General features: G+C 36.2%; 1 protein-coding gene across 11 annotated transcripts in view; it reads right to left on the bottom strand.

Annotated features, from left to right (window-relative positions):
• The window catches only part of PTPN13 (protein tyrosine phosphatase non-receptor type 13), a 235222-nt gene that overhangs the window by 144284 nt on the left and 64861 nt on the right, over positions 1–26077 (bottom strand). For 9 of the 11 annotated variants that reach the window (XM_036895853.2, XM_036895852.2, XM_036895854.2 and 6 more), the window contains exon 3: positions 9772–9950. In XM_036895853.2, coding sequence (XP_036751748.2) covers positions 9772–9950 — 179 coding nt within the window. Of the gene's footprint in view, positions 1–9771; positions 9953–26077 lie in introns of those variants that run through there. The other 2 variants (XM_036895855.2, XM_057502421.1) reach the window with 1 other exon arrangement.

Genomic DNA, 26077 nt, shown 5'->3' with positions numbered 1-26077 from the left:
TGTTTCTTTACTTATTTTCTGTTTTGTTGATCTGTCTTTTGGAATGAGTGGTGTGTTGAAGTCTCCTGAAATGAATGCATTGCATTCTATTTCCCCCTATAATTCTGAGTACTTGTTTCACATACGTAGGTGCTCCTATGTTGGGTGCACAGATATTTATTATGGTTATATCCTCTTGTTGGACTGACTCTTTTATCATTATATAATGTCCTTCTTTATCTTTTGCTACTTTCTTTGTTTTGAAGTCTATTGTGTCTGATACGAGTACTGCAACTCCTGCTTTTTTCTCCCTGTTGGTTGCATGAAATATATTTCCATCCCTTCACTTTTAGTCTGTGTATTTCTTTGGGTTTGAAGTGAGTCTCTTGTAGGCAGCATATAGACGGGTCGGTTCAGTGACTCTGTGTCTTTTGATTGGTACATTCAGGCCATTTACAATTAGGGTGATAGGTATGTACTTGCTGCCATTGCAGGCTTTAGATTTGTGGTTACCAAAAGTTCATGGATAACTTACTTATTATCTAACAGTCTAATTTAACTCACTTAGTATGCTATTACAAACACAATCTAAAGGTTCTTTTTTTTCCATCCATTTTATTTCTCCTCCATTTTTTATATATTAGGTATCATATTCTGTACTCTTTGTCTTTCCCTTGACTGACTTTGGGGGTGGTTGATTTGATTTTGCATCTGCTTCGTAATTAATTGGTGTACTTCCTTTACTGTGGTTTTATTTTCTCTGATGACCACTATTAGGAGACTTAGAAACATGTCCATCTAGAGAAGTTCCTTTAAAATACACTGTAGGGATGGTTTGGGGGAGGTAAATTCGCTCAACTTTTGCTTTTTGTTAATCTGGAAATTATTTATCCCTTCTTCAAATTTAAACGATAATCTTGCTGTGTAGAGTGTTCTTGGTTTGATACCATTCTGCTTCATTGCATTACATAGATCTTGCTACTCCCTTTCAGCCTGTAAGGTTCTGCTGAGAAGTCTGATCATAGCCTGATGGGTTTTCTTTTCTAGGTGATCTTTTTTTCTCTCTCTGACTGCTTTTAATACTCTGTCCTTGTCCTTGATCTTTTCCATTTCAATTATTAAATGTCTTGGTGTTGTCTTCCTTAGGTCCCCTGTGTTGGGAGATACGTTCACCTCCATTGTCTGGGAGACTATCTCCTTCCCCTGACTGGGGACGTTTTCAGCAATTACCTCCTCATAGACACTTTCTATTCCTTTTTCTCTCTCTTCTTCTTCTGGCACTCATATAATGCAAATATTGTTCCGTTTGAATTGGTCACACAGTTCTTTAAATATTCTTTCATTCCTTTAGATCCCTTTTTCTCTCTGTGCCTCAGCTTCTTTGTATTCCTGTTCTCTAATTTCTATTCCATTTACTGTCTGCTCTACCTCACCTAATATGCTTTTAAATCCCTCCATTGTATGTTTCATTTCAGATACTGTATTTTTCAAAGTTTCTATCCCTTTCTTGAATTCCTCCCTGAGGACTTGACTATTTTTCTGTATTTCTGTGAGCATATTTATGATTTTTATTTTGAAAACTTTTCCAGGAAGATTGGTGAGTTCAGTTTTACTTGGTCCTCTTTCTGGTGTTTGTGGCATTTGGTTTGTACCAGGTCCTTTTGACATTTCATATTTATATAATAACCTTGTTAGGTGGTGCCCTCCAGTGCCCAGAAGCTCTACTCTCTGGAGCTGTTCAGCTCCTTGAGTGATGGTGTGTGGCAAGCATTGCTGGTACCTACCAGGAGGAAATAACTCTTTCCTGCTTCCTTGCTTCTGTGCCTGCCTCCACTGTCAGGCCAGTGGGCTAAGCATGCAGGGATGAGCCTTTATGCTATGCCCTTGTAGATGCCCCAGGCAGGGCTGCTCTCTGGCTTGCCTGGCACAATGGTAGGGGCAGCCAGTTTGTGAGCCAGTGCCAGCCTGAGGAAGGAGTTGCAGGCTGTGTACAGTGGTGGGGAGCCTCAGAGGTGTATTGCCAGCCAGGGAAACAGAGAACCTCAAGCCTCTAAAAGTCCCCAATGTCCTGGGCTGAGTGCATTGGGACTATGCTTTCCACCTGCCGTTTCTCTTGAGTAACAAGCTCTGTGCAGTCCTTGCCCCTTTAGCAGCCTTCTCGCTGTTGGGAAGTCTCTCAGAGTGCCTGCTGTTCTTTTGTCCCAGATTGGCCAATTGTGGGTACCTGTTCTCTATAAATGGCTGGAATCTCAGTCTCTCCAAGTATTTTGCCTGTATTAGCTTTCCAACTCCATTAATCTCCAGAGCACCATGTAATGTTTGTGCTCCTAGAGCAGCACATCTCCAGGGCTGGATGTTCAGCAGGCCTTGGCCTCCACCTCCAACACCAGTTCCCACCCCACTCTGTTTCTCTTCTTCCCGCCAGTGAGCTGGGGTGGGAGAAGGGTTTGGGTCTTGCTGGATCATGGCTTTTATATTTTACCCTTTCCATGAGGTCTGCTCTTTTCCCTGATGTAGGCAGTCTGCCGTGGCCTTCTTTCCTGTTGCTCTTTTAGGATTAGTTGTATTTGCTATATTTTCATATTATGTGTGGTTTTTGGAGGAGGTTCCTGTGTCACCTCTGATGCTGCCATGTGTCATTTGGCTGCAGATGAGTAGTTCCCCACACCAGCCTGCCAGAATCTTAAAAATTTATATAGAGGCCTGGACTGGGTTCATACATGTATATCCTCCAGGTGGTCAACACTACCTCATTCTCTCTAGGCTGTGTCCTTGAAAATGGTTTCCACTGTTCACAGCCATCTTACCTTTACTTTTTAACTGTATAAACCATCTCATATCATCATTAGAAATAGATGATGTATATTAATAAAACTGGGTATGTTCTTTATGATCTTGTAGTATTTTAATCTGTTAATATTGCTTCCTAAGTTATTTCTAAATTACAGATTAGAAAATGCTCATCTTTTGAAATACTTTTGTGGCTCCTGACTTAAAAATCCAAATCCTTTATAATGACATCAACGTTTACTCTGGCTTGCCGCAACCTCCATTTTTTAGACAGATTTTTAAAGTTTTCCTTCTGTTATCACTCATTCCCCTATCACAACCTAAACAATTAAGCACTACTAGATATTTTCTGCTGGCAAAGTAAATCTTTCTTTTTTCCAGCTTTACTTAAGCAGTTCTTTCTACCAAGAATTTTTTATCTGTCAGTAAAAGTTCTACCCATAATTGACATACCCATATATGTCCTATAAGTCTCAAACAGGATAAAGCATTCTCTATTATATGATAGCTATATTTCATTTGTATCTCTAATGAAGCAGTTATTGAATACACTGTATTAGTCTAGATATTTCCTTGTTTGTATTCCTTGAAGGAGACATTTTTATACATCTAAATATTCTCCTCAGCAACACAGAACTTGTACATAGTAGATATTCAGTATATGCCTCTGAATTCAGTTACACATACATGAACTTCAAGATAGCATAGTGTAGGCTACTTGTATCATATTTCTGTTTTAGATATCTTTTCAAAGATCCTCATATGTGAACACTGTTTTAATGAACCTCATATATGAAAACTATTTTCATAGCTTTAGCATAAAGGGCTAATTGCATATAAATATAGTTCTCTTAATATATTATTTTTGATTTGTGATTCTTTGAGACACTGGCAGTACTTTAAGATCTTTATTATATTTATTTCTCAGTATGCTAAATGAGTTACTATATATTGTTTGTATACATCATTATGTAAAATAACATTATTCTTAAAAATAAGTTATAAAATTGTATGCTTGCTAATCATCTATGTATATAGTGTAATGATTAATTCTGTGTCAAACTGACTGGACTAAGGGATGTCTAGATATTTGGTCAAACATTATTCTGGGTGTTTCTGTGAGTGTTTTTAGATGAAATTAAGATTTAAATCAGTATACTAAGTAAAGCTGATTGCTTTCCCTAATGTGGGTGGACTCCTCAAATTAGTTGAAAGCGTGAATAAAAAAAAATGGTTTACCCACTCCCAAGCAAGAGAGAATTTTTGCTGCTTGACTGCCTTTGAAATAGGACATCATGCTTTTTCTTGCCTCCTGCCTTAAGCTGAAACATCAGCTCTTCCTGGGTCTGGAGTCTGCTGGCCTTCAGACTGGAACTACATCATCAGTTATCCTGGCTTGCAGGCCTTCAGACTCAAACTAGAACTATTCTGTTGGCTTTCCTGGATCTCCAGCAGGTATTGGGACTTGTTGGCCTCCATTACTGTTAATTCCTTATAATGTGTCTCTACACACATACACATACACATACTACTTTAAGCACTTTACAAGTATTATCTTTCTAATAACCGTATGAAGTACTATCACCTGATAAGTGGTAGTAGGCATAGAAAGATAAGTCACCTGAGGCTTTACAGAAACATAAGCAAGTTGCCTGAGGTCATATATCTTTCAAATGACACAGACAGAAATTCTACCCAGAACCCACACTTGATAAATATTTCTTGAGAAAATGGAATGGGATAATGATAAAATAGACATCACTGAAAAGGTTCACAGAGTACTTTTTACATCAAAATTCATTCTCTAAAAAGAAGACAGAAAACCTTCAAAGATTTGGCTCATTGACCAGAAGACACAGGCTGGGTAACACACTATAGTCTGTTATGCAGATACCTTCCCAACCCAGTGAACTCTGTGAAGCAATATGGGCTGCTTTATGTGTGATGCATACGTAGCTCCTTTTAGCACCTGCCTTTGTGATGCTATTGTACGGCTATGCTTTTAACAGCAACAAAGCACAACTATCTTTGGGTAAGAAAAAATCCCAAGTTATATTTACTAACTCAACAAATGTTGACAGTCTCCTAGATGGTAGGTATGGCACATAGCAATGATTCTCAAATAGTATCATGCATCAGAAGCACCTGAAAGGCTTGATAAAACAGATTTCAGGGTTCTACCTCCAGGGTCTCTGGATCAGTAGATTTGGAGTGAGTCCTGAGAACTTACTTTTTTAACAAGTTCCCAGATACTGCTGTGGCTGGGTCACAACCAGAGAGAACCACTGGCACAGAGCAGAGGGGACAGCATAGTGCGGAGGACAGACAGGGTCCCTCCCTTCTACCTAAAACTTTCTACTACAATAAACAAGACAAGATAATATGAAATATAAAAGTATACAGAGAGATTACCAAGAAGTGTAAGAGAAAGCTTTTAGATCTATAGTTGGCCAGGCAAGGAGGGGATAAGGTAAGAGCTGAGATGGCATGAGTAGGTGTGAAATGAATATTCAAGGCTGAAGGAAGGGAATGCACAAAAGCTAAAAAGGAAGCAAGCATTTGACCCATCAAATACATTGAAGTAAATCCTGATGGCTGAAGCAGAGAGCCTGGGATAATGACTGCTCAGAGACAAGGCTGGGTGCAGTATGCCCTCAAAGGCCATGCTGAAGTTTAAGGGAAATAAAGGATCTATAAAAATAAAGAATTTTAAGCAGCAAAGGGACAAGATTAAATATGAGTTTTAAAAAATGCACTGACTGCAGTTTAAAGAATGGACTGAACAGAGGCAAGAATAGAGGCAGAGAGATTATTATAAAGTATTTGTGGCACTGGTAGTTCATGATGGACAGAACAAGGTAGAAGCAGTGACAACTAACAGAAAGGAAGGATGTGAGAGATAATAGAGAGATAGAATACACAGGAATTAATCACTCACTGATTTTTAGGAAAGGGGGCCTGAAAAGAATGAAAAATTAAGATGCCTTAGACTCTTCCTTGCAAACTGGGGAAATGATGGTCCATATATTTATAGGGAGCACACAGAAAAGGAGAGCGGTTTCAGGGTGTTAAAATAAATAACAAATTTAGTTTCTGAGCTATTGAGTCTGAGCTGCCAGTGAGACATTCCAGTGAAGCTATCTAGTATATTTAAGTCAAGAGCTTTGTGTTAAGGATATATAAATTTGGGAGCTGGCAATATATAGTCACTGATGCTTAGCCTTTTAAAAAGAATCTGATAAAAGCTATGAGCTCTCTATCTAGAAAAATACATGTACATATTCTTTTGCACGTGACTTTTGAATTTTTTAAATAGCTTCCTGAATTCATTCATTTGACCTCTAAGGGTATCATGGAACTTGGGTTAAGATTTCCTGATACAAAAAGCAATTGTACACATTTACTTGGTCATAACTCTTCTTTCAGTACTTCCTAAGGGGGTGGAATAAGGGGGCAACTTTCCCCAAAATTATTTTTTAAAGCTCAAATCAGTAGGTTGTTATTTTCTAGTTTTGAAAGTAACCCATTTTCCCTCACACATTATCTTCTACATTTCATCACATTTGGCATATCTGAGATGTCCAGTCAGCTAGTTTCTGAGATATATCTAAATACCTTAATATATCTAATTTATTTATTTAACTCTGTGCAACTATAGGTCTTAGAACACTAGTTTACATATACTATAAACCAAATTTGCTTCTCTCTTCTGGAAGATACCCACTTATTATAGAACATCCCCATAGATCTGCTGAAGTGGATGTTTTAGGATCCATTCTGGTCCCCTATGTCTCTCTCTCTTTCATGGGGCTAAATTTCTATCATAAGAAAAATTCCTTCCACTTAAGATCTTGTATATGTAAAGACTGACATGATGAAAATATAGTACCTGACAAGAATAAACACATTACACTATTAGCTTTCAAAACACATTATCAGAAATTAATTTATTAGCTGGTGGAACATAGTACGCTGAAGTGATGACACTTTAAAAAGAGCTAAATTCCTATAGTGCTTTGTACCTATCACAACCACAGCATATGACTTTTTAAAAAAGTTATAGAAAACATAACATTAATGTATCATCTTAGCCATTTTTAAGTGAACAGTTCAGTAGTATTAGTATATTCACATTGTTGTGCAACAGATCTCTAGAACTTACTGCTCTTGCAAATGTGAAACTCTATACTCATTAAACATTAATTCTCCTTCCTCCTCCTACCTGCCCTGGATAACTACTTATTTACTTCTGTTCCTATGACTTTAGCAACTTTAGTCATATGAGTGTAATCATACATAGCTGTCTTTTTGTGATGGGCTTTTTGCTTAGTATAATGTCCTCTAGTGTCACCCATGTTGTAGGATGTGAAAGGGTTTCCTTCTTTTTTAAGGCTGCACAATATACCATTGGATATATATGCCACATTTTCTTTATACATTCATCTACCAATGGTATCTGGGTTGCTTCCACCTCTTAGGTATTAAGAATACATTATAGTGAACATAGATGTGTACATAACCCTTCAAGATCTTGCTTTAAGCACTTTGGAATATATGTCCAGAAATGAGATTGCTGTATCACATGGTAATTCTATTTTTAATTTTTTTGAGGAACATTCATACTGTTTTCCACAATGATTACACTATTTTACATTCCCAAAAACGGTGCGCAAAAGTTCTAATTTCCCTGCATCCTTGCCAACACTTGCGATTTCCTGTTCTTTTGATAGTGGCCAATCTAGAAGGTGTGAGGTGGTATCCCTAAACCCCAGCATTTAAAATGTTCACTTTAATTATGTTGTTACATGTTGGTCTCCAGTACTAGACAGTCCTGGAATTTCTTCTTGAGCCACTGTATACTTGTTTGAGCATCCTGACGCCACAGGGCAAAGCCCTCAGCAAATAAGAAAAGCACTTGTGCATCTGAAATGTGTACTTAACATTTTTTTCTTTTATTGTGGACTTTAAATTCCTTACAAAAAAAATTCTTAACACCTGTGCAAAATTTTCATAATTAGAGAAAACTTCCCTGTAATTTAAAATTCAGTAGAACCTTTTAAAACTAAGACATTCATGACTTTATTGTAGTGGTTTTTAGTTTTTCTGAGGTCACTAAACCCATTTAAGAGACTGATAAAGTTATGGCACTCTTCCCCAAAAGTGCTCAGACACACAAAACTTAGTATGCCATTTCATTGGTTTGTGGACATTCTGAAGCTCAGTTAAAAGCTCAGTTTATACACACATCATGCCTGTTTCCAATGTTCTCATTACTCTCTACCTTTAAAAAGTTTATTATTAAATGAACCATACACAGAGTATACAGAATGAATGCATACTATTAAAACTAAAAATGAGTAACTGTATATATGCTACTCAGCTTAATAAAACACTACCAGTAAATTTGAAAACCTTCATGATATGTAACAATGACCAACACTGTATACATTCTATAGTATACAAAGTCCTTTACAAATACCTCACCTCATGTAATAGGAAATTTCTTAGGGTGAATGTCTTAAGCATTGCCTCTACCTCATAATTATTGTCTCCCTTCACTGGATGGTTTCCTTGTACCTTCCAAAATTAAGCAGCTCATGGAATATAAAAAGTAGATAAACCTAGATTCTCTACCAATTCTTAGCAGTCTTTTTTCAGATACACAATCAATAGCTCAATCAAGATCTTCTAGCTTAATCATCACACACACACACACACACACACACACACACACATGCACATATACTCTTTCTTCCTGTGAAAAGGGAAACAGTCTTATTCATTGTCAGTAGAAAGATAAATTAGTACTATTCCTTTAGATGGCAATTAGGCAATGTATATCAAAATTTTAAATGCACATACTTTTTAATTTTAGCAATTCTATTCTCAGGAAATTATAAGGTAATTTTTACACTTATGTGGAATGATATATGGGAAATGATATTCATAGCCAATTTTGAATTCTCCAAAGTTCCATATCTAAATCATCACAGCCTGCTACATATAATAAATATACTTGTCCAAAGTTTTTCTCATAGCCTTGACAATGAAATTAGATCATCTTCTGATGTCAATGAAGATTACTGTCAATTATGCTATTTCTACCATAAACTTCATTGTTCCATAAAGTAAATTGTTGAACTTAGTTGGCTTTGCTTCACTGTATCTCTTTCATCCATAACTTTTTATTCTCAAGGCATTACACAATTTTCAGTTCTTTTACCCAGATTATGAAAACTTACATTAGATTCCTATATAATCTTTAATCTCACCTAGTTATTCACTTTTTCAAACTTACCATGTGAAATCACAAATCACATGATATCACCCCTAAAAATCTGCCTCAGAAGAAGTCTCAAGTTCTGGCACTCAAAGTCTTCACTTTGACCTAAAGCCTCCCTTTCTTCAAATGCAGCCTTCCAGGTAGCTAATGCTCTAGCCTATCTGGTCTGAGAAAACATCTCCCTATCACAGGGAGTAATTTTTATCTCTTATCATTGTACATACTAATAACACTGAGTGGAATATCCATTTCTACCTATTTTCACTTTTCTATATTCTACTCATTCTTCATAGGCCAACACAAATGCTACCTTCTCTGTGATATTACTCTAAATTAAAAATTAACTGCTCCTCTTCTAGACTCCCCAAATACTTCATCCATCTATTGAGTATATCAATCTGCTGTATATTATAGACTATTCTGTACATGTTGATTAGGATCAATTTTGTAGTTATTTTTGTATCTTCCTCAAGAGCACAGGGCTTTATATATATAGCAGGCATTTAACAAGTACTTTTAAACAAATTAATAAATGGCTCACATTTTTTCATATTTTTCCTTAGGTCCACACATTTTTATAAAACTATTTTGAATTCTCAACTTCTTATAATACACAAATACTTTAAGTTCAGTGGATTTTTCCCTCCCAGAGGCTTGAAGTGGGGTAGCCCAGTGTCTTCACTTTTCCTATCCCAATCAAGCAAAAAAGACTTAGTTACCTTTTCGACATCTGAGAGAGAGGTTAGCGATTGATTTTGAAGAACCTCTGGTGCAGTGAAAGCTCGGAGATCCTGATTGGAAATATTTTCATCTGTAAATGACACACTGCCAGACGGTAGCAGCAGCACAGACCATGGAGAAATGATGAAGCCGAGGGTGGCAGGATCAACTGTGCTTACTGGTTTGTATCCACACACAATAAAAAGAAAGAAGAAAATTGACTGTTTACAATTATAATTTGAGGAACTATACAGATTACTTAAATGAACAGCCCAGTCTATTAACATACATGTTAATCTAACAGTTATAATATGTAACTGTTAATTTGCAGTTATATACACTAAATGAACATGCTACAAAAAGAGAGTGGGCTTCATATATCTACTATTGCTGAAATTATTAACAATAATGCCTTGATTTGGCTTAATTTTTCAAAAGTTAGATGGTGGATCTTAGAAACTAGAAACAGACAACTTTCATTGTCAGCCATAAGAATTAAACATGGTTCAAATACTTTATCACAGTGACATTCATATGTGTATAAGGAAGAGTAGTACTGAAACTTGTTTGGGGATCATAGATTCCTTTGAGAATTTGGTGAGAAGTATAGTCTCCTTCAAGGAGACTGCTCAGAATAACAAAACTATACAAAAAGGGTTCAAGGATCTCCTTATAGCGCATTTATGGATCCCACATAAAGATTCCCTAATTTAGACCATAGTGTTCTAAAACTGATAGAAAATAATTCCTTTGATAATTCATCAGATTTGGAATTAGTAAAGTTTTCAACTACAATGTAGTCTCTTTTTTAGAATCAAATATATATTTGTCTGAATTTGGACTTTCTCTTGTTTACAGTCATTCATTATTTCACTAGAATTTCAGGTAGTTTCTGTACTACCAAATGTGATCAAAGGGGTCTCTAAATTTTTTTTTAATGCTTGCCTATGTGGGTGCCTGAGAGTCCATGGTTAAAAAATCCTTATTTCCCAAAAGTAAAGAGGTTCTTCAGGCTCAACAAAACAGACCTTTTAGAGGGAAGTTCAATTTGTCCTTCCATTTCAAAAGGAGGTTAATCTGGGTTTCAAAGTATCTGCTTAGTGAATTGGGTTACTCAAGAAACTGCTATAGGAAAGTCATAAAAGGCCTGTGACTAACAATGACATTATTATTCAGTCTCAATGGGTTATACTGATACTTAAGTCAAATCATAAGAAATTGACACGAGTCTAGAGAACTGTCTGTCAAACATACAGTATCTATGCTTTTGTGAAAACAACTTTTATTGGAACCAAATTATCCATCCTTTCTGACTTTTAACTTCTCCGAATTATCAAGATTCTTATCATCAGAATTTGATTATGCTAATAAAACAAGTAAGCTATTAAAATTCATTCCTCCTTTGAAGACTGAAAACCAACTATATGTTCTCCTATGATTTATTAATCCAAAACATGCCTTTAATAACTGTGACAAGGAAGAAAAATGAGTTTGAATGCATCCTTTAATCAGTCAGAACATCTTATATTTCACTGAAGCTGAGTTATAGACCAGTAGTCCTCCTAGCCCTACCCAACCACACACCATGCTGCTAAAGACATGGTTCACAATTCTTATGGCAAAATATGTGTCAATGAATCATCACAGCTGGAAAGCCTTGGTATATTGTTGCCTTTCCCAGCCACTTTATTCTGTTGAAAGCTTTTTCTTGGGTATTTCATGCACAAATACCACACAATCCAGCTAAAGAAATTAAACAAGGTAGAACAGTATTTTCTTTGCCATAGGAGGATGCTATTAAAAACACTGAGATTTAACATGTCACAGACATTATAAAACAGTCTAAAATCAATTCCTTACAAAGAGAACAAACACTAGGAGACCAAATAAAATGCAATCCACTAATATCTCATATGAGATGATGGTCTGCAACTGCAGTGGTAGCCATATAGGTAGGTGGAAACTGAATGTATTTTATTTTATTTTATTTTATTTTTTCTAAATTTTTAATCAAGGTATTATTGATATACACTCTTATGAAGGTTTCACATGAAAAAACAATGTGGTTACTACATTTACCCATATTATCAAGTCCTCACCCATACTCCAATGCAGTCACTGTTCATCACTGTAGTAAGAAGTCACAGATTCACTATTGCCTTCTCTGTGCTACACTGCTTTCCCTGTGATCCCCCACACCATGTGTACTAAACATACTACCTCTCAATCCTCTTCTCCCTCACTCTCCACACGCCCTGCCACACCCCTCCCCTTTGGTAACCACTAGTCCCTTCTTGGAGTCTCTTGAGTCTGCTGCTATTTTGTTCCTTCAGTTTTGCTTCATTGTTACAATCCACAAATGAGGGATTTCATTTGGCATTTGTCTTTCTCCGCCTGGCTTATTTCATTGAGCATAATATCCTCCAGTTCCATCCACGTTGTTGCAAATGGTAGGATTTGTTTCTTTCTTATGGTTGAACAGTATTCAACTGTGTATATGTACCACCTCTTCTTTATCCATTCATCTACTAATGGACACTTAGGTTGCCTCCATATCTTGGCTATTGTAAATAGTGCTGCGATAAACATAGGGGTGCAGATGTCTTTTTGAATCTGAGAAGTTGTATTCTTTGGGTAAATTTCAAGGAGTGGGATTCCCGGATCAAATGGTATTTCTATTTTTAGTTTTTTTAGGAGCCTCCATATTGCTTTCCACAATGGTTGAACTAGCTTACATTCCCACCAGCAGTGTAGGAGGGTTCCCATTTCTCCCTATTCCCGCCAGCATTTGTTGTTCTTAGTCTTTTTGATGCGGGTCATCCTTACTGGTGTGAGGTGAAATCTCATTGTGGTTTTAATTTGCATTTCCCTGATGATTAGTGATGTGGAGATGCGGAGCATCTTTTCATGTGCCTGTTGGTCATCTGAATTTCTTCTTTGGAGAACTGTCCTTCATATCCTTTGCCCATTTTTTAATCGGGTTATTTGCTTTTTGGGTGTGGAGGCATGTGAGTTCTTTATATATTTTGGATGTTAACCCCGTGTCATATATGTCATTTACAAATATATTCTCCCATGCTGTAGGATGCCTTTTTGTTCTGTTGATAGTGTCCTTTGCTGTACAGAAACTTTTTAGTTTGATGTAGTCCCATGAGTTCATTTCTGCTTTTGTTTCCCTTGCTCGAGGAGATGCTTTCAGGAAGAAGTTGCTCATGCTTATATTCAGGAGACTTTTGCCTATGTTGTCTTATAAGAATTTTATGCTTTCATGACTTACATTCAGGTCTTTGATCATTTTGAGTTTACTTTTGTGTATGGGGTTAAACAATAATCCAGTTTCATTCTCTTGAATGTAGCTGTCCAGTTTTGCCAACATCAGCTGTTGAAGAGGTTGTCATTTACCCCTGTATGTCCATGGCTCCTTTATCATATTTTAATTGATGATATATGGTTGGGTTTATATCAGGGCTCTCTAGTCTGTTTCATTGGTCTATGTGCAGTACCAAATTTTCTTAATTATTGTGGCTTTGTTGTAGAGCTTGAAGTTGGGGAGCATAATACCCCAGCTTTATTCTTCTTTCTCAGGATTGCTTTGGCTATTCGGGGTCTTTTGTGGTTCCATATGAATTTTAGATTGATTTTCTCTAGTTGGTTGAAGAATGCTGTTGGTATTTTGATAGGAATTGCATTGAATCTGTAGGTTACTTTAGGCAGGATGGCCATTTTGACAATATTAATTCTTCCTATCCATGACCATGGGATGCGTTTCCATTTATTGGTATCTTCTTTAATTTCTCTCATGAGTGTCTTATAGTTTTCAGAGTATATGTCTTTCACTTCTTTGGTTAGGTTTATGTCTACGTATTTTATTCTTATTGATGCAACTGTGAATGCAATTGTTTTCCTGATTTCTCTTTCTGCTAGTTCATTGTTAGTGTATAGGAATGCGACAGATTTCTGTGTACTAATTTTCTATCCTGCAACTTTGCTGAATTCAGATATTAGACCTAGTAGTTCAGGAGTGGATTATTTAGGGTTTTATATATACAATATTATGTCATCTGCAAACAGGGACAGTTTAACTTCTTCTTTGTCAATCTGGATGCCTTTCATTTCTTTGTGTTGTCTGATTTCTGAGGCTAGGACCTCCAGTACTATGTTGAAAAGAAGAGGGGAGAGTGGGCATCACTGTCTTGTTCCTGATCTTAAAGGAAAAGTTTTCAGCTTTTTGTTGTTAAGTATAATGTTGGCTGTGGGTTTGTCATATATGGCCTTTATTATGTTGAAGTACTTGCTCTCTATACCCATTTTGTTTGCAATTTTTATCATGAATGAATGTTGAATTTTGACAAATGCTTTCTCAGCATCTGTAGTTTTTGTTCTTTTTGTTGATGTGGTGGATGATGTTGATGGATTTTCCAATGTCGTACCATCCGTGCACCCTGGAATAAATCCTACTTGATCATGATGTATGATCTTTTTGATGTATTTTTGAATTCGGTTTGCTAATATTTTGTCGCGCATTTTTGCATCTATGTTCATCAGGGATATTGGTCTGTAATTTTCTTTTTTTTGTGGTGTCTTTGTCTGGTTTTGGTATTAGAGTGATGCTGGCCTCATAGAATGAGTTTAGAAGTATTACCTCCTCTTCTAATTTTTGGAAAACTTTAAGGAGGATTGGTATAAGGTCTTCACTAAATGTTGGTAAAATTCAGTAGTGAAGCCATCTGTTCTGGGGATTTTGTTCTTAGGTAGTTCTTTGATTACCAGTTCCATTTCATTGCTGGTACTTGGTCTGTTGAGATTTTGTTTATTCCTGGGTCAGCCTTGGAAGGTTGAATTTTTCTAGAAAGTTGTCCATTTCTTCTAGGTTACCCTGTTGGCATATAATTTTTCATAGTATTATCTAATAATTCTTTGTATTTCTGTGGTGTCCATAGTGATTTGTCCTTCCTCGTTTCTGATTCTGTTTATGTGTGTATACTCTCTTCTTGATAACTCTGGCTTGGCATTTATCTATTTGGTTTATTTTCTCAAAGAACCAACTCCTGCTTTCATTGATTCTTTCTATTGTTTTATTCTTCTCAATTTTATTTATTTCTGCTCTTATCTTCTTATGTCCCTCCTTCTACTAACTTTGGGCCTCATTTGTTTTTCTTTTTCTAGTTTCATTAACTGTGAGTTTAGAGTGTTCATATGGGATTGTTCTTCTGTTCTGAGGTAGGCCTGAATTGCAATATACTTTCCTCTTAGCATGGCCTTTGCTGCGTTCCCACAGATTTTTGTGGTGTTGTCATTTGTCTCCATATATTGCTTGATCTCTGTTTTAATTTGGTCATTGATCCATTGGTTATTTAGGAGCATGTTGTGAAGCCTCCATGTGTTTGTGGGATTTTTCATTTTCTTTGTGTAATTTATTTCTAGTTTCATACATTTGTGGTCTGAGAAACTGGTTGGTACAATTTCAATCTTTTTGTATTTACCGAGGCTCTTTTTGTGGCCTAGTATATGATCTATTCTTGAAAATGTTCCATGTGCACTTGAGAAGAATATTCTGCTGCTTTTGGGTGTAGAGTTCTGTAGATGTCTGTTATGTACATCTGTTCTATTGTATTGTTCAGTGCCTCTGTTTCCTTCCTTATCTTCTGTCTGGTTGATGTGTCCTTCAGAGTGAGTGGAGTGTTGAAGTCTCCTAGAATGAATGCATTGCATTTTATTTCCCCTTTTAATTCTGTTAGTATTTGTTTCACTTATGTAGGTGCTCCTGTGTTGGGCACATAGATACTTATAATGGCTATGTCTTCTTGTTGGATTGACCCCTTTATCATTATGTAATGCCCTTCTTTGTCTCTTGTGACTTTCTTTGTTTTGAAGTCTATTTTGTCTGATACAAGTAGTGCAACTCCTGCTTTTTTCTCCCTATTAGATGCATGAAATATCTTTTTCCATCCCTTCACTTTTAGTCTGTGCATTTCTTTGGGTTTAAAGTGAGTCTCTTGTAGGCAACAGATAGATGGGTCTTGTTTTATAATCCATTCAGTGACTCTATGTCTTTTGATTGGTGCATTCAATCCATTTAATTTTAGGGTAATTCTCGATAGGTATGTACCAATTCATGCTTTAGATTCGTGATTACCAAAGGTTCAAGGTTAACTTCCTTACTATCCAAGAGTCTAATTTAACTCACTTAATATGCTATTGCAAACACAATCTAAAGGTTCTTTTTTTTCTCCTCCATCGTTTATATATAACGATTGGATCTCCAACCAGAATTCATTCCTGAGGTCTTCAATATTTTTCTGTACCTCCATGAGCATGTTAACAATTTTTATTTTGAAATCACTTTCAGGAGGATTAATGAGGTCAATGGCATTTAAATCTTTCTTAGGAGTTGTATTCATAATTTTACTTTGAACCAGGTTTCTTTGGCATTTCATATTTGTATATGGCACCATCTAGGGCTCAGAAGCTCTACTCTCTGGAGCTGCTCAACCCCTGAAGGAATGTTGGGGGTCACAGGGGAGTGGTATTGGTGCCTTGGGGGAGGAAAGAGCTGTTTTCTGCTTCCCAGCTGCTATGCCTGTCTCCACTGCCTGAACCAGTGGGCTGAGCACACAGGTATAAGCCTCTATGCTTTGCGTTTCTAGTTGCTGTAGACAGGTCTTCCATCTGGCTGGCCTAACCCCAAGGTACGGTTTGCCTGTTTGTGAACAAGGTGGGGATGGCTGGGATACAGGTGCAGTAGGCTGCATATCATGGAGGGGGTCCTTGGAGCTGTGTACCCAGCCAGGGAAGCTGGAGCCCCTGAAGATCGTGAAAGCTCCCAACTTGCTGGGCAGCGGGCACCCGGACAATTTTGTCTACCTGTCCTTTCCCCCTAGCATTAAGCTCTGTGCAATCCTTGTCCCTTTAGCAGTCCTCTTGCTGTTAGGAAGTCTCCCACCTTTCTTTCATCCCAGAGCAGCCGGATATAGATCCCTTCTTTCCACAAGTGGCTGGAATCTCAGTCTCTCCAGGAATTCTGCCTGTCTTAGCTTTCCAACCCCCTAGTCATGAGAGTATCATGGAAGCACTATCAAATGAAATGTAGGTTTGTGTTCCCAGAGCAGATCTCTGGAGTTAGGTATTCAGCAGTTCCAGGTCTTCACTCCCTCCCCACTCCATTTCTCTTCCTCCTCCCGGTAAGCTGGGGTGGGGGAAGGTCTTGGATCCTGCTGGGCCATGGCTTTGGTACATTACCCTGTTCTGTGAGGTATATTCTTTTCTCCAGGTGTATGCAGTTTGGTGGAGTCCCCTTTCCTGTTACTCTTTCAGGATTAGTTGTACTAATTATATTTTTGTATTATATGTAGTTTTAGGAGGAAGCCTCTGTCTCACTTCTCATGCCACCATCTGTAATCCTCTCTCCCTTCTGGATCAACCAAATGTATTTTAGAGGTAGTAACAACAGAATTTCCAGACAGACTGGATGTGGAGTGAGAGAAAGAGAGGAATCAGGATGACTCCTGATTTTAGACTCAGTAACAGAAAGGTTAAACTGTTATCAACTGTGATAGGGAAGACTGCAGGATAGCATAGGCTGGGATTGGGAGATGGTGGTAGAACTATAACTTTACTTGGGACATATTAAGTTTAAGGTATCTGTTAGATATTCAAATTGAGGTGTAAGGTAGGCAGGTGGATCTGGAGTTTAGGAGAAAAGTCTGAATTAGAGATATATTTTGGGAGTCACTGGCCTAACAGATTAAATTTAAACCCTTGAAACTAAATGAGATCAACAAAAGTGAGTTTAGATAGAAAAGAAATCAAGAACCAGGACTGCACCTTGGCTACTCCAACATTAAGATTGACTGCTCCTCCTCAGTCTTTCTCTTCAGGTTGTTCTTCCCCATGGCATCCATGCAAGTATGGTGCTGTAATTTCCTTCTCACACCTCTCTTTTCCCTCATCACAGCCAATCTCCACACAACTATTTTAATTAATTCTTTTTACTAGCCTTTCTATGCAGTTCCCCAATATCCAATCCTGAACCTAAGAGAGGAGCTGGAATTCCAACTCTCATGCCTAATTTTGGTCAGCCTTATTTGGGGACAGAATTATGCTTTCTGGTATACTTATTATCATTTGAATTTATAAATTATTGGGAATCTCAGCTAACACAGAGACAGGAATGCCACCATGAAGTCTAAATATTAAGTCTTGTCCTGTCAGATTGGATGCTGGTGACCACTCAGTCCTGAAAAGTGCTTTCTACACTCCTCCTCATCCCAGGGCACTGACTGACTCTACCTCCTCCTTGAGAAAGAAACACAGAAGAGAATCTCTTGAAGGTGGAAGCCATCCATAATTGCTTATCACTCAGTAATTAAGAGATTTATTTATTTATCAGCACAACCAAGGTCAGCAAAACTTATTCTGGTAGGAACTGTATCAATCACCTTTTGCTTATTATCACAGATTTTTTTGTTATTTTTTTTTTTTACTGAAATTATAAAGCATACCATTACTTTAAGTATGACACACATTTAAACATAATCTTCCCAACATTATAGAGTCCATAGTACAGTTGGGGAGATAAAATGTACTCATAAATATGTACAGATAGTATAAGGTATCTAAGAGACAAAAAGAAAACAAAAGAGAGTTTAAAGGACAGCGAAAAATTCAACTACAATAGAGAATTAATTTCATTTTTTATATGTGGTCCTTTAAGAGTAAGATTTGACTATGGTTAAGGGGAAGATTCCAAAGAGAAAAAAATAGCAAAACCAAAGGTATGTGGTCAGGAAATTATTAAGTTTCTACAAGGAACAGCAGGAATTTTGGGCAGAGGAATTGTGAGGAGCACTGAGAAACAGAAGTTTCAAGGTGGATCATATTATAAAACACACACAAAAGAAATGACGCAAATGTTTTCATTATTTTCAAATGTCCTTTTGTGATTTTTAAATGTCTTGTAATAAAGCTAAAGCAGCTGTCAAAAGAACTATATTGTTGTCAAATTCCCAAACTCCCATGATATTTTAGTACGATATTCTTTAGAAAACAGACAATAAAATATATTTTTCAATGATTGTAAAGTGTTATGTAAACTCCCAAGTGAGGAAATTTATAGTAGTGGGCAGAATCAATATAATTTACCCTCCTTATCTAACTATAAAAGGAAGGAATTTAAGGCAAATGTTTTCAAAATCCTTCAAAGAATGCTAACAAAAAAAATTTAAAAATAGAATTCTAGAAGCTTGTAATTTGATGTCCTTTAATGTTTTAGTTGTGTGATGATTGCCCTCAAGAATGCTATTGTCATGAAAGAGCAACTGATGAACTGTAGCCAAACGATTCTATTTATAGACTTTAACCCACATTCCATAGAAAAATTTGCTTAAACAGAATTTCAAGCAGCTAGAGGCAAAATGAAAAATAAGCAGAAATTTAATATCGAAAGAAACATCTTAGAGCTTTTTTTCTTTTGGTATCATTAATATAAAATCACATGAGCAACATTGTGATTACTAGATTCCCCCATTATCAAGTCCCCACCATATACCCCATTACAGTCATAGTTTGCCAGTGTAGTAAGATGCTGTAGAGTTACTACTTGTCTTCTCTGTGCTATACTGCCTTTCCCATGCCCCCAACCCCACATTATGTGTGCTAATCATAATGCCCCTTATTCTCCTTCTCCCTCCCTTCACATCCACCCTCCCCAGTCCCTTTCCCTTTGGTAACTGTTAGTCCATTCTTGGGTTCTGTGAGTCTGTTGCTGTTTTATTCCTTCAGTTTTTGCTTTGTTTTTATGCTCCACAAATGAGTGAAATCATTTGGTACATGTCTTTCTCTGCCTGGCTTAATACCCTCTAGCTCCATCCACGTTGTTGCAAATGGTAGGATTTGTTTTCTTCTTATGGCTGAATAATATTCCATTGTGTTTATGTACCACATCTTCTTTATCCATTCATCTACTGATGGACACTTAGGTTGCTTCCATTTCTTGGCTATTGTAAATAGTGCTGTGATAAACATAGGGGTGCATCTGTTTGTTTGAAATTGGGATCCTACATTCTTAGGGTAAATTCCCAGGAGTGGAATTTCTGGGTCAAATGGTATTTCTATTTTGAGTGTTTTGAGGAACCTCCATACTGCTTTCCACAATGGTTGAACTAAAGACGTTTTTTCTTTGTTTAAGTATCATTGATATACAATCTTATTTTGATTTCAAATGTACAACACAGTAGTTCAACAGTTACCCATATAATTAAATCCTCACGCCCTCTGGTGCAACTTTTATCTATCAAACTAGAAAGATATTACAGAAACACTGACTATATTCTCAATGCTGTACTACTGTCCCAGTGACCAACTTCTATTGTGATTGCGAATCACTGTGCCCCTTTATCCCCCTTCCCCTTGACCCCATCCACCTCAATCCTCCTCCTTGGTAACCACTAATCACTTCTCAGCATCAGACTGTACTGCTGTTTTGTTCCTTCTGTTTTGCTTTGTTTTCATATTTCACAAATAAGTTAAATCATATGGTTATTTCTCTTTCTCTGCCTGATTATTTCACTGAGCATAATACTCTCTAGATCCATTCATGTTGTTGCAAATGACAGGATTTCTTTTTTTCTCATGGCTGAATAATATTCCATTGATGGACACTTTGGTTGCATCCATACCTTGGCTATTGCAAATAGTGCAGTGATAAACATAGGGGTATATATATATTTTGAATAAGGGATTTTGTTTTCTTTGGGTAAATTCCTATAAGTGGAATTACTGGGTCAATGGTATTTCTGTTTTTAGTTTTTTGAGGAACCTCCATATTGCTTTCCACAGTGGCTGCACCAATTTATATTCCTATTAACAGTATAGGATGGTTCCCGTTTCTCTGCATCCTTGCCAACATTTGTTTTTTCTTGTCGTTTGGATAGTGGTCATTCTAACTGGTGTGAGGTGATAGCTCATTAACGTTTTAATTTGCGTTTCCCTTATGATTAGCGATGTGGAGAATCTTCTCATGTGCCTGTTGGCATTTGTATTTCTTCTTTGGAGAAGTGTCTGTTCAGGTCCTCTGCACATTTTTAATCAGGTTATTTGTTTTTTGGATTTTGAGGTGTGTGAGTTCATTTTATATTTTGGATGTTAACCCCTTATCAGATTTGTAAATTTGTCATTTACAAATATATTCTCCCATACTGTAGGATACCTTTTTGTTCTGCTGATGGTGTCCTTTGCTGTACAGAAGCTTTTAGTATGATGTAGTCCCACTTGTTCATTTCTGATTGTTTCCCTTGACCAAGGAGATGTGTCCAGGAAAAAATTGCTTATGTTTAGTTCAAGAGATTTTTGCCTGTGTTTTCCTAACCGTTTTATGGTTTTATGACTTACATTCAGGTTTTTGATCTACTTCAAGTTTACTTTTGTGTATGGAGTTAGACAATAATCCAGTTTCATTCTCTTACATGTAGCTGTGCAGTTTTGCCAACACCAGTTGTTGAAGAAGCTGTCTTTTCTCCATTGGATATTCATGGCTCCACTATCATAAATTGACTATATATATGTGGGTTTAAATACGGGCTCTCTATTTTGTTCCATTCATCTGTGGGTCTGTTCCTGTGCCAGTACCAAAGTTTTGATTACTGTAGCTTTGTAGTAGAGTTTGAAGTCAAGGAGGATAATTCCCTCAGCTTCGTTCTTTTTGTTGAGGATTTTTGAATCTAGTTAATCATGGATATTGGTGTATAGTTTTCTTTTTTTGTAGTGTCTTTGGTTTTGGTATTGATTCTGTGAGCTTTACTGGCCTCACAGAATGAGTATGGCAGTATTCCCTCCTCTCCTACTTTTTGGAATATTCTAAGGATGACTATTAGCTCTTTCAATGTTTGGTAGGATTCAGGTGTGAAGCCATCTGGGATTTTGCTTTTTGGGAGTTTTTTGATTACCAATTCGATTTCATTGATGGTAATTGGTCTGTCCTGATTTTGTTTCTTCCTGGGTCAATCATTGGGAGGCTGTATTTTTATAGAAACTTGTCTACTTCTTCTAGGTTGTACAATTTGTGGGTATATATATTTTTTCATGGTGTGCTTTAATTATTCTTTGTATTTCTGTGGTATCTATTGAGTTTATTCCTTCTCCATTTCTTATTTTGTTTATGAGTTTACATTCTCTTTTTTTCTTGATACATCTGGCTAGGGATTTATCTATTTTCTTTCTCAAAGAACTAGCTCCTGGTTTCATTGACTTTTTCTATTGTTTTATTCTCAATTTTATTTATTTCTTATCTGCTCTTTATTATGTTCCTCCTACTAACTTTGGGTTTCATTTGTTCTTCTTTTTCTAGTTTTTTTAAATTGTGAGTTTCAACCATTTATTTGGGATTGTTCTTGTTTCTTGAGGTAAGTCTGTGTTGTTACGTGCTTTCCTTTTTAGAACTGTTTTCACAGTGTCCCACAGATTTTGGGCTATTGAATTTTTGTTTACATTTGTCGCCATGTATTGGCTGATTTCTCTTTTACTTTGTTCATTTATCCATTGATTATTTAGAAGCATGTTGTTTAGCCTCCATGTGTTTGTAGACTTTTATGTTCTTTTGTGTGTGTGAAATCTGTTTCTAGTTTCATACCATTGTGGTCTGAGAAGCTGCTTGATACAATTTCAATCTTTTTTATTTTATTGAGGTTCATTTTGTGGCCTTGTATGTGATCCTTTCTAGATAACGTTCCATGTACACTTGAGAAAAATGTGTATGCTGCTGCTTTTGGATGGAGTGCTCTGTGGATGTGTACCAAGTCCTACTGATCTAATGTATTGTTCAGTGCCTCTGTTTTTTTATTTATTTTCTGTCTGGTTGATCTATTGACGTGAATGGTGTGTTAAAGTCTCCTAAAATGAATGTGTTGCATTCTAATTCCTCCTTTGATTCTGTTAGTATTTGTTTTACATATTTAGGTGCACCTATGTTGGGTGCATAGATATTTATAATGGTTATATCCTCTTGTTGGATTGACCCCTTTGTCATTATGTGATGTCCTTCTTTGTCTCTTGTTACTTTCTTTGTTTTGAAATCTATTTTGTCTGATAGAAGTACTGCTATTCCCACTTTTTTTCTCCCTTTTATTTGCATGGAATATCTTTTTCCATCCCTTCACTTATAGTCTGTGTATTTCTTTGGGTTTGAAATGAGTCTCGTAGGCAGCATCTAGATGGGTCTTGTTTTTTTATCCATTCTGCCACTCTGTATCTTTTGATTGGTGCATTCAATCCATTTACACTTAAGGTGATTATTGATAGATATGTATTTATTGTCATTTTATTAATTGTTTTCTGGTTGTTTTTTATAGCTTGTTTCCATTCCTTTCTTCCTTTCTTATACTCTTCTCTTGTCATTTGATGGTCTTCTTTAGTGTTGTAATTAGATTTCTCTTAAAATTTTTTTGTGTGTATCTACTGTAGGCTTCAGTTTTGTGGCTATCAAAGGTTTAAGAATACCTTTCTTACTATATAACAGTATCATAAGGTTTTGATTACTTTATTTCAAATACAATCTAAAGTTACCTTTTCTTCTACTTCCCCCAGCTTTGTTCCTCCAAACTTTATGTAGTAGATGTCATAATCTGCAATTTTTATGTATCCCTTGACTGATTTTGTGTATAGTTGATTTTGTTTCATTTGTTTTAATTTCATACTTGCTTGGTAATTAATTGGTCTGCTATCTTCACTGTGGTTTTATTTTCACTGGTGAAAGCTATTTAGCCTTAGGGATGTTTGCGTCTACAGCAGTCCCTTTAACATAACTTGTATGGCTGTCTTAGTGGTGGTGCATTCTTTCAACTTCTGTTTACCTAGACATTGTTTAATCACTGCTTCAAATTTAAATGATAATCTTCCCAGAGAGAGGATTCTTGGTTGGCCTCTGCACAGATTTTTGCCAAGCATTCTAATAGAGCATATAGAATAGGAGGACTACAATTTCTCTATAGTGCTTAAATAGACGAAGGGATTTTTTGGGTCAAAATAGTGTCATTGTTCTATCTTCAGATGATTGCCAGATACTTGTTTTACTGTAACTTGTTATTATTTTTAGGCATAAAATGAATAGATGAAGATATTTATTTTAATGTACATGTATCAACTACAGATTTAGAAATTTTTATCTGTAATAGAAGTTACAGTATGATGAACATGAAATTATGAAAATCTGTCACTCCAAACTGATATACTACATGAGCTTTTCTTTACTAGGAGAGAAAAGACATTTTTATTTCTTAATGACATTTATTCACACAGATACATACTATTTTTCAAAATATGAAACATATGGAAGCTCCATCTATACCACAACCACTGAACTCTTGGTATGGCTTCCGGTCATTTAGGCTTTTAATAGTTTTGTTTTATTTTGTTACATACTTAAAAGACTCTTGAAGTAATTCCAAACCACACATCGTGGTAACAAAACACTAATGAGGTCTTGAGTTTAACATAAGTGATATATAGGGGATCTATGTTAGTAAACCTAAAATGGTTATGATGATGATTAAAAGCAACACAGTTTAAAATGGCTGGATAATATGGATAGAAGGAAGCAGGTCTTTTAAGAATTTGCTCTCTTGAACAAGCCACCTTAGAACACCTGACCCAAGCAGCATGAAAGAAATAGTAGCAGTTTCATTCATTTATTCCATGCATTCTTATATTCTGAGGAAACCAGCCACATTATTCCTTTCATACATTAAGTTTCTCCTCTTTGGTTTTCTTTTGGTGTTCACCTTTCCTACCAACGTTTTTTATCCTAATCAATAAAAACTGCAAGAATTATATGCCAAAATACTAAACTAAATGCATTTGTAACTGTTTTCATGCAATTCTTTGGAATGTAAGTGGTTTAAAGATAGGAACTATGAATTTTCATAGATTAGGCACAACATCATTATAATAACATAGCTGCAATACTTGAAACAGTGAATTTGTTTACAATTCCATATCTACACCAAAGGTCACAACGTTTGAAGGGTGCCTTTTGCCTGACTCTACTATGACTGTAACTCAACAATTGACATTTTGCTGGTCACAAAAAAAGGTTATTTTGGAGTTCCATTATGAAGAAAAACAAAGTTTTCTTTCAACTTCCAAACACCAGAAACTAAATTATTCACCAAGAGAATACTCTGGATCTTAATTTTATTCCACAATTCTTATTACTTTTAGTTGTTTTTCCCAAGTGTGATTCAAAGGAAGTGTCAGCTTTAACTGTAATACTGAAATAAACTTATTTACAAAGATTCTGACTTTGGGGTTAACTAAGAAAACAGACTGGCCTCTTGTCTTGTAAATCACAGGATTTGGGGGATTCTACCGGGTATTCTCTAAAAGTCTCCTGGGAATGTCTAAAGGAGTGTCTAAACCTGATGCCCATATCAATCTACCTGACACACAAATAAGAACTATTGCCCCTCACAGGGGAAATAAAATGTCATCACATCTCCACTAAGTAGCCTCTTACCTTGTATTTGCTCCATTTCTATGTTAATAAACTGATACTAAGAACATCATGCGGTGGAGTATGTATGACTTTATATCCTTTCCTAATGCTTAAAATTTTTTTTTTTCAGTTTATAAAGCCACAAGTGATGCATACTACAAGACATACAGCAAGCCAGAAAATGTTACAAGTAACTATTTTATCCAAATCATAATAGTCATTTTGTATTAGAAAGGCAGTGTGACCTTAAGAAATAACTTTACACTAGAAGTGAGACCTAAAGAGCTCTTCTCTATTTTAAGGAGGAAGTTGAATAAATGGCATGCCATTTGACCATGCATTTAGAAATAAATTGCCTTACCCACCTAATGTAACTATTTGGATTTTTGTAAAGCAAACTACAAATGAACTTCTTATGCATCTTGTTTCTTCTCCAATACTTTCTATAAATCTAATGAATATCTATCTATATTGTATCTCCTCAAACCTTGGGGTGAGGATCTCTCCCACTCTATCTGGTATATGAATATCATTAAGCATACAACACATATCTACCAAAGAACCTGGGATTAATACCAATTTTTATTTCCCCAAGGAGTGTCTAAACCTTGAGAACAGAACTACCTCTTATATATGTAATATTAAGGCTATAGATTTCTAAAATACAAATTTGCTTGAAGGTGGTTTTATTTTTATAATACACAATCATATCTTGTTTGACAAACCCATTTAAGCAGTTGCAAAAATATTAACCTTAAATGGTAAAATCTATTAAAAAATTTGCTTTTACTGCTAGCTTAACAATGTTTTCTAAGCAGTTT

This window comes from Manis pentadactyla, chromosome 5 (assembly GCF_030020395.1).
Source record: "Manis pentadactyla isolate mManPen7 chromosome 5, mManPen7.hap1, whole genome shotgun sequence".
NCBI lineage: Eukaryota > Metazoa > Chordata > Mammalia > Pholidota > Manidae > Manis > Manis pentadactyla.
Note: the sequence above shows the minus strand (reverse complement) of the source record. Positions and strands in the feature narration are given on the sequence as shown.